Raw genomic sequence first — 16,055 nt, forward strand, 5'->3', positions numbered from 1 at the left:
AAGATGTTTAGAAGAAGTTTTGGAATCCCTTGCGAGATCACAAACACTTTTCTAAAGTAAGTAAAGATGTTACGAAGTTTTGGAGTCCCTTGCGAGATCACAAACACTTTTCTAAAGTAAGTAAAGATGTTACTAAGTCTTGGAATCCCTTGCGAGGTCACAAACACTTTTCTAAAGTAAGTAAAGATGTTACGAAGTTTTAGAATCCCTTGCGAGATCACAAACACTTTTCTAAAATAAGTTAAGATGTTTAGAAGAAGTTTTGGAATCCCTTGCGAGATCACAAACACTTTTCTAAAGTAAGTTAAGATGTTACGAAGTTTTGGAATCCCTTGCGAGATCACAAACACTTCTCTAAAATAAGTTAAGATGTTTAGAAGAAGTTTTGGAATCCCTTGCGAGATCACAAACACTTTTCTAAAGTAAGTAAAGATGTTACGAAGTTTTGGAATCCCTTGCGAGATCACAAACACTTTTCTAAAGTAAGTAAATATGTTACGAAGTTTTGGAATCCCTTGTGAGATCACAAACACTTCTCTAAAGTAAGTTAAGATCTTCGGAAGAAGTTTTGGAATCCCTTGCGAGATCACAAACACTTTTCTAAAGTAAGTAAAGATGTTACTAAGTCTTGGAATCCCTTGCGAGGTCACAAACACTTCTCTAAAGTAAGTTAAGATGTTTAGAAGAAGTTTTGGAATCCCTTGCGAGATCACAAACACTTTTCTAAAGTAAGTAAAGATGTTACGAAGTTTTGGAATCCCTTGCGAGATCACAAACACTTTTCTAAAGTAAGTAAAGATGTTACGAAGTTTTGGAGTCCCTTGCGAGATCACAAACACTTTTCTAAAATAAGTTAAGATGTTACGAAGTTTTGGAATCTCTTGCGAGATCACAAACACTTCTCTAAAATAAGTTAAGATGTTTAGAAGAAGTTTTGGAATCCCTTGCGAGATCACAAACACTTTTCTAAAGTAAGTAAAGATGTTACGAAGTTTTGGAATCCCTTGCGAGATCACAAACACTTTTGTAAAGTAAGTAAAGATGTTACTAAGTCTTGGAATCCCTTGCGAGGTCACAAACACTTCTCTAAAATAAGTTAAGATGCTCAGAAGAAGATTAGGAATCTCTTGCGAGATCACAAACACTTTTCTAAAGTAAGTAAAGATGTTACGAAGTTTTAGAATCCCTTGCGAGATCACAAACACTTCTCTAAAATAAGTTAAGATGTTTAGAAGAAGTTTTGGAATCCCGTGCGAGATCACAAACACTTTTCTAAAGTAAGTTAAGATGTTACGAAGTTTTGGAATCCCTAGCGAGATCACAAACACTTCTCTAAAATAAGTTAAGATGTTTAGAAGAAGTTTTGGAATCCCTTGCGAGATCACAAACACTTTTCTAAAGTAAGTAAAGATGTTACGAAGTTTTGGAATCCCTTGCGAGATCACAAACACTTCTCTAAAGTAAGTTAAGATGTTTAGAAGAAGTTTTGGAATCCCTTGCGAGATCACAAACACTTTTCTAAAGTAAGTAAAGATGTTACGAAGTTTTGGAGTCCCTTGCGAGATCACAAACACTTTTCTAAAGTAAGTAAAGATGTTACGAAGTTTTGGAGTCCCTTGCGAGATCACAAACACTTTTCTAAAGTAAGTAAAGATGTTACTAAGTCTTGGAATCCCTTGCGAGGTCACAAACACTTTTCTAAAGTAAGTAAAGATGTTACGAAGTTTTAGAATCCCTTGCGAGATCACAAACACTTTTCTAAAATAAGTTAAGATGTTTAGAAGAAGTTTTGGAATCCCTTGCGAGATCACAAACACTTTTCTAAAGTAAGTTAAGATGTTACGAAGTTTTGGAATCCCTTGCGAGATCACAAACACTTCTCTAAAATAAGTTAAGATGTTTAGAAGAAGTTTTGGAATCCCTTGCGAGATCACAAACACTTTTCTAAAGTAAGTAAAGATGTTACGAAGTTTTAGAATCCCTTGCGAGATCACAAACACTTCTCTAAAATAAGTTAAGATGTTTAGAAGAAGTTTTGGAATCCCTTGCGAGATCACAAACACTTCTCTAAAATAAGTTAAGATGTTGAAAAGAAGTTTTGGAATTCATTGCAAGATCACAAACACTTTTCTAGAGTAGGTTAAGCTGTTACGAAGTTTTGGAATCCCTTGTGAGATCACAAACACTTCTCTAAAGTAAGTTAAGATGTTTAGAAAAGGTTTTGGAATCCCTTGCGAGATCACAAACACTTTTCTAAAGTATGTAAAGATGTTACGAAGTTTTGGAATCCCTAGCGAGATCACAAACACTTCTCTAAATTAAGGTAAGGTGTTCAGAAGACGTTTTGGAATCCCTTGCGAGATCACAAACACTTTTCTAAATTAAGTTAAGATGTTACGAAGTTTTGGAATCCCTTGTGAGATCACCATCACTTCTCTAAATTAAGTTAAGTTGTTCAGAAGAAGTTTGGACTCCCTTGCGAAATCGCAAACACTTCTCTAAATGTTAAGTTAGGTTTACATGTTTCAAGCAAAATTTACCTCCATTAAGCTTACTTTATTGCATTTTGACAGACAACACTTTTCTCCTAATTAGCTGACGTGTTTTCGCCAGTTTAGGAAAGTCTTTTGAGATCAAACACTCGTTCATAACCGTGTTGGGACTAAGTGGAAATGCCTGCGAATTTCTCGAAAAGACATCAGGATTCTGGGATAATTTGGGAAAATTACCAGCAGTCGTCTACAAGTAAAATAATCTTTTGGTGTTTTCCAACCTCCCTTCAGAGATAACAAATACTTTCGCGGCACAACCTTCCATGTGTTGAAGCCTCCAACGAGATCACTTAAAATTAGCTTACGATGAGCCGTTAAAGAGGTAACCTCATTTTTGTTGGGAGGCTCTGTCACGGGACACTTTCGGTTAGTGAGAAAGCGGTTAACTCACTTCCTGTATACCATTCAGCATGTGGTCTTTAAGCATTAAACAACCACTAAATAGTTCACAAACGTTTTTTTCTGTAACGTTTTTTTCTCTATTAGTTAACAAAGATATGGTTAGAAGTAACTAGCTCATTAATTTTTGCAAACCCTTTTGCTCGTGCTGTGAACTGTGAGCTCGGTAGCCAATGGTGTGCCTCTCATGTTTCCTTCAACACCGCGATTGTTCGAGGCGGCATCATTTCATGATTCCCTACAGAAACAAAGAATGCTCCAAAGAGGCCAGTTCAAACGGAGTCGCAAAATATGGAAAGCTAGAGTCTCTTTTTCTGTAAAGCCTGTTTTATAGAACATCACATTGAAATTACGTAAACGCATTGAGACTGATATTACGATCAAAACGTCTTTATTTTAAGGGCAATTAATAGCAAGTTTGATACTGATTGTGCTGCCTAACAAGAACAAAATGCTCTGTTATGAGGAGGAATTTTAAGTAGAGTGGAGCCGTCTGACTGTGCTATAGGTATGGGTCGCACTTGGGAAATCTTTGCCAGAATTTGTTTACTTTGCGGTGGAAATCTGTCATCGCGGGCCTTTGCCTAGAGCGACCGCAGGTTTTTCGCTTTGGCAAAAACTTTGCGAATCGGCAAAACATCAAAGACGCCGTAGTGCTTGGGTGGGGCAGGCAGATTTTCGAAAAGTCGAGCCAAACAATGGGAATCACAGCGGTAACTGTGAACGCTTGTCAGCGTAACATGAAAAACGAGGTTTTCAAGCTTTTTACGGCGACAGCATGGAATACCCGCAGTATGCTCCCGTCTACAATGATATGACTGGAAGGGGAACGCAACCGAGCACTTCACATGCGAGCATTGCGCAGGAAAGCGCTCTACCGACCAGGTCCATGCAAGCAAGCGCTTCACAAACGTCGTCATCTTCGTCTTCCCAATCGTCTCCTGATCCTGAACCCGTAGATACTGGAAAACGATCTTATCTAAGATGGTCAGATGACGAAGAAAAAATGCTATTCAACCTGTGGGCCGAGAATTTCGATCGCATCAACAGCAGTCAAGCCCGCAAAGCTTGGGATGACATTGCCAAGCAAATAAATTTGAAATTTGGTACTGACAATTATCTCCCACTAGTGTATGGCGCGTTTTCAGGGTCAAAATTAAAAACTAACTTTTCCACCTTTCCTTACCTGCTAAGTAAAATCTCTGTCATTTCCTGTCTTTGAAATTAGACAGTACGTATCTCTTTTGACCTCCGAAACAATACATTCCGCGTTTCCTGAATACTAAAATCATAACATCCGGCATATTTTGACCATTGAACAAAATTCTCCGCGTTTCCTGACTTCTCTCGAATTTTAAGTCCGGCATGTTCAATGTAATTAGTTACCAAATACCGTACTACTTAGTTTAAACATCTCAACTAAACATCCCATGCCGGCACCTGACAAGCCATTTAGTTCATAATGAAATCTCGCTGCTGAGCCGACATTCTGATTTGCAAAATTTGCAAATGCGCGTTTTATGACCTCTCGATTCTACCAGGCGTCTTTTCCGCGTAGGCGTGGATCCTACAATAATACACATGACATGTGATCAGGGTTTTCAAATTGAAATAAAGTAGCGGGAGGAAATCATAAAGTAGGCGGCGCACTCTAGGGTCATGATAAAGGAGGCCACACGTGTAAAGGAGTGCCGGAATGGCTTACCTCCTCCTGCACGGGGGGAGGGGGGGGGGAGGAAAATGGGGTGAAGACCATGGAAAATTTGAAAATCTATTTGTCTTGAGAAGCATTTTGATGACTGAAAAGTGATTTTGTTGGAGGCTACTGTACACTTTATTTTAACAAGGGTTTATTAAAAATTCCTTGAGGGGAGTCCATATTCTGCCACTGCTTGTTGGAAAAGGCCAAGAACAGTAGCTGCGGTATTCTTTGTTCCAGCCCTAAGATATACAGGAAATCTTGTGTATCCATCAACTCCACCATGCACTACAATCTTCCATCTGAAACTTAAAAATACATGAGTCCATACTTTGCTGTCCTTTGATGGATTCTGTCCTCACTACCAACAACTAGTCTCCTTCGTAGCCGTTTTTTGGGTGTCACGCAACGCTTCTTTGGAGAGAGCGTTGCGTGACATCCCCCCACCCCCCCCCCCCCAAAAAAAAAACCGGCTGGAAAGGAGACTAACCAACAACCACCTGTATTAGAAACTAGGCACAATAAATCTGAATAAATTTTATTTATAATCAATTACGAATAAGGTTCACCTGATCAATTTATGATTCCCGTCTATGTGCCATAGTGCAAGTGGCCCACTAACACAGTACACAGCTCTTGGTGTAAGGAATAGCCATCTCATTGGAAGTCCCTCCGGATCCGTTCTTTGCATGTATTCTCGGGCTCTCAGCTGGGGCACATTTATATTGCGCAACACTAGCTGCGATTGGACCCTCCGATATCCCGCATTTGGAAAATCCCTAGGAAAGGATCTTACCATGTTATCAAGGTCATCATCACTAATGGTTGTCGTCCTGTCGGTAATGGAGATATTGTACTCCCGCATACGTCTTTTTATGGTACTCTCACTCACACCAAGGGCTCTGGACATGTCGGGTAAGTTGATTTCATAATCGGCAAGATATTGCAGCTGCTCCCGTGGAATCTCGAACCTAGGACGCCCAACCGTTCTAGGCTGGTTTGCTACTGCTGGGGAGCAATGATACCAATTCCGCTCTACCTCCGACAACATTCGCGTCACAGTGGCGAGTGAGGGTCGAACTGTATCAAACACCTACATGTTGTCAGCAAGTCGAACCAAATGGCGAGAAATTTGTTCCAATCGGAACAGATCATAATCAGCCACATCCTCACTAACTGTGTCCTGTTGAAGTCTCCTTGCAAGGTCGAATGATGCATGGCGAAGACTGCTCAAGAATTGCTCTTGTGCCGTCGACTCCATTCATAAATCCCCGGGAAAACCCCCGGTCCTGGCACTAGGTTTGCATCAGGGGATCCAGGCTTGCGCGGAAAAGACGCCTGGTAGAGTCGAGAAGTCAGAAAACGCGCATTTGCAAATTTTGCAAATCAGAATGTCGGCTCAGCAGCGAGATTTCATTATGAACTAAATGGCTTGTCAGGTGCCGGCATGGGATGTTTAGTTGAGATGTTTAAACTAAGTAGTACGGTATTAGGTAACTAATTACATTGAAAGTCAGAACATGCCGGACTTAAAATTCGAGAGAAGTCAGGAAACGCGGAGAATTTTGTTCAAAGGTCAAAATATGCCGGGTCAAAAGAGATGCGTATTGTCTAATTTCAAAGACAGGAAATGACAGAGATTTTACTTAGCAGGTAAGGAAAGGTGGAAAAGTTAGTTTTTAATTTTGACCCTGAAAACGCGCCATACTAGTGCGACCCTCCGTTTCTGTCTAAAAGTTTTCCTTTCCCGTTGCGGTTTCAAATTTTTGTGGTTTTTTAGCCGGCAAAGATGAAAACTTTTCCCAAGTGGTCAAGGGCGTGGTTTCCGGACTTTCCGCTGTTATCTACATGTCGCTTAGCAGAGTTCGACACCTCTATCATTTGCTAATAATTTCTTTAGGCTCACTTCGGTATTGCAAAATATGTTTTAAGCTCTCTAAATATTGGCTCTGGAGGGACAAAATTTGAAATGTTCCGTGAACATGTTACTTACGCCGGGCCTGGCTGAATGATTAAGTCGACTAGATCTGTTTACCAGTACAGAAAATGTAGCTCCTTGACAGGTCTAATTACCTCATTGATTGATTTGTTGCAGGCTTAACACAAACGGCGGATAGGCACATCAAAAATATAAGTCTACGGGCTACCCTGTCCCGCCCCGATCGCTTCACTCTCCGAATTATTCTGTTTCGCGCCTTTTTTTTTTTTCTGTCCTCGCCGGGAGCCTTTTCGAAGGCTAAAAGTTTTTTTTTTTTTTCTTCATCTTAACTTCATCTTCATCTCAAGTCGACCCATATGTTTCATAAACATTTGCAAGACCTCAGCACCTACCCTAATTCAAAATTTGGGCATTTTTTAGCGCCCTTCGTTCGTACTAGTATGAAAGTTAACCCGGTATCATGTTAATCAAACATGCTTCAGTTATTTCGTATTTAGGAAGGAGTGTCCTGAGAGAGTGTTTTTTCAAGGCAAGGTCATCATATCTGGTCATCGGTGGGCAACCATATTTTCGCGCCAATGTTAAGTAAATTAAATTTCAACTCGTGCGTGTTGGCGGAACGAGAAGACTTCTCGCAGTTGCACTTGTTCCGCTTCAAGAAAGAGTCGACTTATGGCAAGCCTAAAAATATGAACTGTTATTCTGGCGTCACGCGCCGCTGAAGAAACTATGGCACACGCGATAAAATTTCGCTGCTTTGCATCGCGATACAGTTCTTTCGGTATTTACGTCAAAATTGCACGAAAATACAAACGCCAAAAAATTGCATCGTTTGTAACCCTGGAAGTCCAAGTTACCTTTTTCTTAATACAAGCTTTGTGAATGTAGAAACAACGGAATGTTAAGCTACGTATAAAACCTTGTTTGCCTCCTTGCTTGGGACGCGTTCAAGCCGAACTCATACAAATAAAATATACATACGTATATTCGCGCGCGCTATTAAACTAAGAATAACCTGATTGGAAATCATAGAAATGAAGCACGAAAGTCGCTCACAGAATTCCACCCTTGAGACTTCAAGACGTAAATTTCGTAGCAAAACATCAGGGACACCCAAGGGAACGGTGGAATATCTTTTCGGAAGAAGTGTAAAATCAAAGGAAACAACAGCTCATAAGTTCAGATAATAAGATTTCGTTCTCTTAAAGTTTCTGCCACATTACCATTATTCTAAAAATTCCGAGCAGAACGAACTGTTCCATTTTCCATAAATATAGCAGTATCATAAATATAACAGTATCAATAGCCCAAAAACGATATAGCGAAAAACAAAACAACTACAATCCGCGACTTTTGCTTAAATGTCCTGGTCTGTCTGTCTGTCGATGTATGGTAAGCACACACTCAGATGAAATGTTCGCGATATCATGAGAATACTTGTGCCTAGAATTTGATTTAAATTTAAATACTAAGTGTATATAAGCTTACTAGCTATACAAGTAAACATGTTACATCTAAAGTAGACGGCGCGCATAAGCATTTGTCAAAGACGATACTATTCCCGGTACTATTGCACGAAAGACATACAACAGCTCTTAAGACTGACATACCTCAGTAAATGGTCTTTAGCTGCGTTACACGAAACGATTCTGACGATTGCTGAAACAAAATTGTAAACATCGGAATAAGTAAATCAAGAATTTTCGACATGTGTTAAACAACAAAGAAGATCTGGTTGTCTAAACGGAAAGCACACCAAGAAGATAATGCCCGGGGATAATGCACATAAAATTAATTGTTATCCAACTTGGTCAGAACAATAACGGCAAATACAGAATAGTAGAGTAGGTCTGAAACTACACAGCTAACAGACAAGAGAAAGCACAGGAAACTTACCTTGTTGAAATAAAATCAACTCTCTTATTAAGAAACCGTTCCCGACTCTGTAGAGCGCTGTAGCCAAAAGCTTTGGCTGGGACGTGACCGTGCCTGCAATAGCAACGTTTACGCTTTCAAAGTCGACAGCTCAGCTGTCACACAGGGGTCATATAACTGCTGTGTAATATGACGCAGCGCATGCCTGGATAGACGAATCCTAAGTGATCATATCACTAGGCGGCACCCTGAGTCAGTTCTTCGCGCGAAATGCCTTCGGTTGATGAGTGCATGCTAATTTCCCGGGGCTAATTTTCCAGAGTGGCGGCTGTTAATGGAGCTAGTCTACCAGGGAAAACCTGACATTAAAATTTACCAGCTAGATTCATGCCAAAAATGCGCATTTTCCAGCTAGGATAAGCTTCCGAGTATAAACCAGTAAGAAAGCAATTGTTTTGAAGCGGGCTTCCCAGCAAGTTCCATGCCAAAGCTTAAGAATCCCAGCCAGCGCACTAAGCCCTGCGGAGCGGATATTTTGTATATCGGCTCCGGTGAGCACTCCTGTTTTGTCCTCTCAAAGGGTATCCACGCCATTCATGTGAGACCTTACGAGAGCTGCTAGCCGACCCAAAATTAACAGTAGCAAGTATCATTTAAAACTAGAATTAAAACATTGTGCTAACAATATCATCGAGGAACATTGTCCAAAGAAGCGAAAACACTCTTCTCTATTTGTATAACGTTCTTTGTGATTAGTGGGTGATATATTAGTCTTCTCGTGCACTTTTCTTTGTTTTATAGGATCACTTATATTTTACACTTTTAGCATTAAGATTTGAATTTAGCTAGGGAGGGGAATATTATTAAATATGCCCTGAAAGTTAATTATAGTCTGCCTTTCAGAAATTAAAAATACTTAAAGTAAGTGACTTAATATATTTATATAGTGCTTTATTTATGTACGACTATTACTCTAATAGACTGCCATTAATTTTTGATAATTTCTTCAAGAGCATCAACAAAGTGCATCAATATCAAACCAGACTGGCGAGTAAGATTTCATACTATCTGCCAAAAGCAAGGACTAATTACGGCAAATTTAACATTCGTTTTTTCGGCGCTAAAGTTTGGAATTCCATTGATGACTCACTTAAATCTAAGAGTCGTGCTTGTTTCAAAAATCTCTTGAAATAATTGATTATCTCCAACTACTGACTGGTACATTGATGTACTTTAATTTTTCATTTCTTGTGTGCACATTCATTTTTTTCTTTTTCGTTCTCTGTATGTATGTCTGTGTCTGTGTGTGTGTGTGTGTGTGTGTGTGTGTGTGTGTGTGTGTGTGTGTGTGAATGAAATCGTGTCCTGTTATTTATTTTTTTTTTTTTCATATATTTTGTAACTTTATTGCAATATTTTTTCCGCTTGGCCCAGCCACTTGGCTCGATTAGCCTTAGCTATTTCTAAGTGGCTGTGCTCTGTTTCTCATTGTCATTTTTTTCACATTGCATGTATTTATTTTTATTGTAAAATTTTTCTGGGCACGAAATAAAGATTGTTGTTGTTGTTGTTGTTGTTGTTGTTGTTGTTGTTGTTGCCTTACAAAAATATAACGTGCTTATTATGAAGTAGCAACTAAGTTGTTTCGCCAACCCGGAGTAAGGCGAGCATTAACATAACTGTCGTTAAATTTTTATAGCCGTTATAAGGCAGTCACCAAACGCTTAAGTATCAAACAAATTTACCTTTGTATTATCTGAGCGAATGTACCATAATTCAAACTATCATGGTAGGATCGACGACGGTTTGTTGTTGTTGTTGTTGTTGTTGTTGTTGCTTTTTTGTTATACTGACAGCTGTGTCATCATAATTCAAACATCGATGGTTATAAAGCACGCGCTCTGATTGGTTGATTATTTGTTTACACCTTGCGGTTATAACATCGTCGGGTTTACTAATGTTGTACCTTAGTTTTATGCGACATATCAACACTAGAGATATATAGTGGGTTATCACATTTCGATGGACCAAGAACAGAGTCGAGCTGATGAGAATAAGACGCTATGCATGCCCTGTTTTCATTTTGCTTGTTAGTGCTTGGTGGAGCAAGAAAATCCCCTCCAAAATACCTTCAGTATCTTAAACAATTTTCGAAACTAACAAGGTTCTGACAAAAACTAGACGCTCTAAGAGCGTTTACTCGGGCTTCGTACCACAGTATCAAATCGTACTTTACGAAAATGCGTATTGGACACAGTAACTGAGCAAACTAAAGAATCAGGATATTTTAGCACAAGAGTCCCGCTTAGATATTTACTATTCAAGTTGCTTCGTTGAGCATGATCCTCCTCATCCTCTCGCAAGTTGTGAGTTTAAACCATTTTGGTTCAAGAATGACGCACAGCTGTCTACGCATTGATGGAGAAGTTGTTCGCAAAGAATTTTCGAGGTCTTTTGACAACTTACTTTGTACATGCTAGCAGAAATTGTGCGAAGTTTGTTTACTAGTCGTGGCGATCCGAGTAAATTGTGTAGCTGACTATCCTTGCCGTGTTGCGATCTTAAACCCTTTTCAAGAGTCATATCTTCTTTGGAGAGCGAATAATCCCTTTCGAGAGAGCCAAAACGAATCATGATAAACTCTTTCGCGAAAACAACAGTCCAATGACTAGGCTCAAATTGCATTGCACATAATTTGCATAAACTTTCAAGTTGTGTATTTTGCGGATAACTTCCAAGAATTTGCGACCCTTAACGTAGTTTATGAAAAAAAATTCAAAGCTACATATCTTTATTGAATCAAGGCAAGAGTATTTTTTAAAAAGGACTCTCATTTATAAGGGAAGATGCGGCATTCTGTTTTGCTATTTATTCTGGTTTCATGCTAGTCTAGTTCATGTCACGCAACATGATTTTCTTTTGCAGTCAGACACAGTTTTCTAAAAGAATGGGCGATTGCTAATTAATACTGCTAAATATATTTGAACTACTAGTGAAACAACTGGCTAAACTATCGTCAATGCAGATTTTCCTTAGGACTTGGCAAGAACATTGGTTCGTCAATAATCCCGCACAATTCCCCGCACAATCGAAGGTTTTAATTCTCCGAAATGCAATCGAATTGATGTGCTTAAGCTATTCTGCTTTTGATTGCATTTCTTGGAATCGATTAATAGCTTATTACTCGTTTGCAGGTCTTTAGGGTGTGAAATGAGTCAAGGTCTTTATATCAGCCTATAAACGTTTCAGTCTATTTTCCTCAGCCTTAGTCGTTGTTATTTGCGTTTCTCAAGCAAGCGAGACAGTTTGAGCTAGTTTGAATTTCATAGTTATGGCGGTGCGTGACATAGACATACGAAAGCGTTTGTCGAAATCATTTTTAGCTCATTCAGAAGTTAAAGTTTTAAGAAAAGTGCTTATGTAAATGCTTGTTTGTTCAGTACAGATAATCAGTCGCCTAGATAGCCAAAGTAAGTTCCAGATGTTTACACTATTTTCCGGCCGCAATGTTGGCGTACTGCGGAGGTACACCAACATGGCGGCTCCATACTGGTCTCTGTAAATTTGTGCAAAATATTTCGACGAATATTTGAGCTTGGGAAAACGCACAGACTTAAAAATTAGAGGAGTGTCAGCGTTATTAATCTCCTATAAGATCACAATTTCTTGATTTTATCCACTAAATGGTTTTCAAATAAATTTTTTATTGCGTCAGGATTGCGCGACAGTGCAAGTTAAGAATTGTTTTGCCGGGGTCACCATACTTAAGTTTCTTTCAGCTTAAATGTACAATAATTCGCTACATGAGTTTCACTCTTGCAAAGACACATAACTCTGTTACAAGAAAATAACGAGAGAATATCGTTTAGTTCGAGATTTTATCTTTATTATATTTTACGAAGTTTCTCAGAGCGTTTTACTTAGGTGTACTCGAACAGATACATTCGTAAACAAATTCTCTAACCTTTCTGCTCCTGTTGCTCAGACGTTCTTGAGTTCGTGCTGGGATTCTGCTTGTTTCACGATCACGTCTAAAAATACGATGACGCTTCTGAAGATGCATTTTATCAAGTTGAAGAGTTGCTAGCCCCGGTTGATGGTTCCTTTGGTATAACATGATTCTTGATAAATTCACTCAAAATGTTCGCCCGTAAATTGAGCTCTCGTAAGGCTTGCAGACCGACTCGTTCCGAAAACGCTTAACGTCCTTTAGTGTTGGTCTACCTCGAACGGTGTGTTCGTTTGTATGTGATTTCACCGCCCTAGGAATCATGGAATCCGTGCTAACTTTCCACGAGGACAACTTCTGTAAATTCCATGTGCAAGGCGTCCTTTTTGAAAAGAAAAATATACTGCGTTACTGACTACGAAACGTAGAGTGCCGCATCCATTCGAATCAAATTTTCCGGCACAGAAATGGAAAAATTATGCGTCAGATGCTTTTGCCTCTTAGCTTTATTTAGCCTCGCGCACAATACTTTGAATTTCTGAAAAATTTGGCGGGCTGTGCGGCCCGCTTCCCAAAGCACTTACCCTATTTAAGACTTAAGTCTGCGATTTATCTAATCTATTTATGGCCTGACCCTTAAATTAATAACCTGTTTCAGACCTGCCGTAGTTCTCTAGTTCAGAATGATGTTAAAGGTATTGTGAATGGCTTTAGTTGCTGGTTCGTTGTATCGACAATGATGAAAAAAGTAGCTTCTTCTAAAAAACATACCTAATTCAAGACTAGAGTGCAAAAACCATACCCAGTTTGAGACCAAAATGGCCAAAATCAATACTCTACTTCTGACTAAAATGTCTTAAAAAAACATATCCCTCTGACCCTGGACATACCTATATAACCGATATAAGGGAGCACCCCACTCCCCTAGGGCAAAGTCAAAGTGAAGTATCACAAGTAAATAAATTTCGAAGCGCATTGACTGTAATAACTGATACATGTGTAGACAACTTAAATTAATTAGCCCTTTCTCTTTTACAATAGGTTCAGTACTAAACGAAATCCCAGGCTCTGGCAACTGAGCAGATCATTGCGGTGCAAAGCGGCGCATTAGCACATATCCCCCTCACCCACGGCCTTTCTCAGACTTTGAATATCTTTGCGGAACGAAACAATATTTCTTTCTGAGAAATAGCTTCTTGTTGCCAGTGTTTTCGTAGACTGAACTCATACCGCAATCGGCTCAGTTAATTGTTATCTCACGAGAACGTTTCGAGCGTGAACTTTGCTTACCTGGCTGGCTTTCAAGCAATATAATTCGTGGACCGACCCTTTCTGGAATCGATCGACTTTGTATGTGAGATGACGTATAAGGCGCGATTCTTGCCGAAACTTTCTTCGCAAAACACCGCATTCTGTCACGAAGAGCAAGCAATGTGGCGTTTCTCGTTCCCAGTTTCCATGGTCTACGCATGGAACGCCTGGGACCATGATCCCCCTTTTGGCGACCAAAACGCTTGCATTTTAAGACTCGGGCTTTCCTACGGGAGCCCGAGTAAAAATTCTGATTAGACCTGGCTTAGTGCGGAGGTTCTGTTTAGGCAGGAATTCGTTGAGAAGAATTGGTTGATGCGAAAACTATATTGATCGAATTATGTTAAGTTTCACAAAATCAAACAAGAACAAAAATACTGCAAAAACAAAGCCAAATAATAAAATATCGTATTTCTTTGACAACCCTCACGGTTGGCAAACTTAAATGACCGATCTATTAAAACGTGGACAAACAAACATGCATCTTTTGTGCAGTATTCGTTTAATACAGGTTTTTAACAACAGAAATGACCATTAAAGTCAAGTTTAAGATGTCCGCATCAGCTTAATAGAGGTGTCCGTTGAATAGAGGTAATTTTTACAGTAAATGTGGGGTAAAAATTTTACTTAATTGCACTGCTGTCCGCTTAATAAAGGTTTGACTGTATCTAGTTGATAGTTTTGCTACAGGATAGTTTCCTTATTAGATTGTTTTAAGTGCCCTTTCAGCAACCGGAACCTGATGCAAAGCTTCAGTACAAGCTCTATGCGAAAACCTTAAAACCTGGAGTGGGCCTACAGTAAGAGAAGCAAAGTTAACTAACTACCTGTTCGCAAACCGTCTAGGGAGGAATCCGGATTCAAGTTTCTCTTGGAAATGTTTATATTTGCGTCTTGTAAAGTTGGTTCAAATATATCTAAAACTTTTGTTTTGAAATTTACCAATTTGCAGAGCCAAAAAAATTTCAGGTATGAAACCATTTTTAGTCATAAATCTTGGTACAATAACAAGTCGCCCTCCCCCCCAAAAAAATCCTCAAACATCCCCCTAAAGGTAATTAATCACAGGTCACGAATCAAGTAATCCCCGGAGTAATGTACAAACGCAGCTTCATGAGGTCGTTCAGGTCATTAACTGTGTTTTATAAGCCCTTCGTCGCCAAGTTTTTCCACACTTCTAGTCTCCTCACAGAACATTGTGCTTCAATTAACTAAATAGCTCCATTCAAAACGTTCTATGACGCTTCTCAAGCCCCCGCTCTGATATACGCGTTACATTTAAAAAACCACTTTAAAACGCCTGCGAAGCCGGTTATAGGCTGAAGGCTTGTAATCGTTATTTTAAGATCTGTTTAATAATCCGTGCGTGTAATTTTCCTTTTCCGAGACAAATTCTCAAGTCAAACTTTAGTCGAACTTAATTGAATGTTCCGCTATCAGAAAAAAATTCGCTGAGTAAATTAGCCTATACGTCTTTCGGCTTTTCATATAAAACTTGAACGCCATTACATTGATGAGATAATCTAATTGGCGCGTGTCGCGGGTCGCAGGTCGCGGGTAAATTGTCGCGGGTCCAGAAAATCGTCGCGGGTCCAAAAAACTGAACTTTTATAGTTTCCTAGTTTTCCAAAAACAATAACAATAACAATAGCTTTAAAATTAGCGGATAATGAATTTTAAAATTTTAGTTTACTATTATTTGCAAGAAGTAGGGAGCAAAACAGACAACAAACTCTCAAAATTCAAACACATCCGTTCAACTAGACAAACAACGAACCCACGAAGTTCAAACGCATCGATCCCTAAAATTTGTAATCAGTTTACAGTATTACAAAGGCAAAACATTATCTTTCAAAGCTGCTATTGTGACGTCACTAATTGATCTGTCCGCTCAATCGATCGGATCGGCAAGACTATTAACAAAAGCCCTTCATAGATTATGCCAGCCGCAAAGGCCATAAATAGGGTATCAAATTTTTGGTCAGGTCATAAATAGGGTAGGGAAAATCGCAGATTTTGGTCATAAATAGAGTAAGGCTTTTGGGAAGCGGGTAGCACACCCCCACCTGATTTTTCTGGGAGTACCCACCCCGGAATCAAAGCACGTGTGATTCCGTAGGGAAACATGTCACGTAACGTGATGTCACTTATATCGGATATAAATAAACAGGAAACGAGACGGTAGCCACAGCCCTCATGCTGATTTACCTTCTTAACGGTCAGTGGTGATACTTTCCCGGTGAAACTAGACGTGAACAGTCACTGTCGTACAAGAAATACTCTTTTCTTCTTTTCGTTTCAATGGGTTGGATGGGTGAGCAGCGATCATAA

At 39.4% G+C, this 16,055-nt stretch overlaps 1 protein-coding gene and 1 long non-coding RNA gene across 2 annotated transcripts; both read right to left on the bottom strand.

Annotated features, from left to right (window-relative positions):
• Positions 1-2,883: 2,883 nt before the first annotated feature.
• Positions 2,884-8,721, bottom strand: LOC149112238 (uncharacterized). Its single transcript, XR_016207340.1, has 3 exons — positions 8,486-8,721; positions 8,200-8,248; positions 2,884-3,189 (listed from the first exon to the last, which is right to left on the bottom strand). It is a non-coding gene; the product is annotated as an uncharacterized LOC149112238 (long non-coding RNA).
• Positions 4,762-6,007, bottom strand: LOC149112239 (uncharacterized). The gene is made up of 2 exons (XM_089290017.1): positions 5,220-6,007; positions 4,762-4,952 (listed from the first exon to the last, which is right to left on the bottom strand). The coding sequence occupies exons 1-2, from the start codon at positions 5,699-5,701 to the stop codon at positions 4,805-4,807; spliced, it is 630 nt and encodes a 209-aa protein (XP_089146143.1). The 5' UTR covers positions 5,702-6,007; the 3' UTR covers positions 4,762-4,804.
• Positions 8,722-16,055: the final 7,334 nt, after the last annotated feature.

The sequence above is a fragment of the Orbicella faveolata genome, unplaced genomic scaffold, assembly GCF_042242905.1.
Source record: "Orbicella faveolata isolate gen_17 unplaced genomic scaffold, um_ofav_v1 contig_2, whole genome shotgun sequence".
Classification (NCBI taxonomy): Eukaryota; Metazoa; Cnidaria; class Anthozoa; order Scleractinia; family Merulinidae; genus Orbicella; species Orbicella faveolata.

Excerpts from the sequence above, each read along its gene's own strand:
- LOC149112239 (XM_089290017.1), bottom strand. The coding sequence starts at position 5,701 with ATGTTGTCGGAGGTAGAGCGGAATTGGTATCATTGCTCCCCAGCAGTA. Across the intron at positions 4,953-5,219 it reads GGGAATCATAAATTGATCAG|ATGGAAGATTGTAGTGCATG; the intron begins GTGAACCTTATT and ends TTTAAGTTTCAG.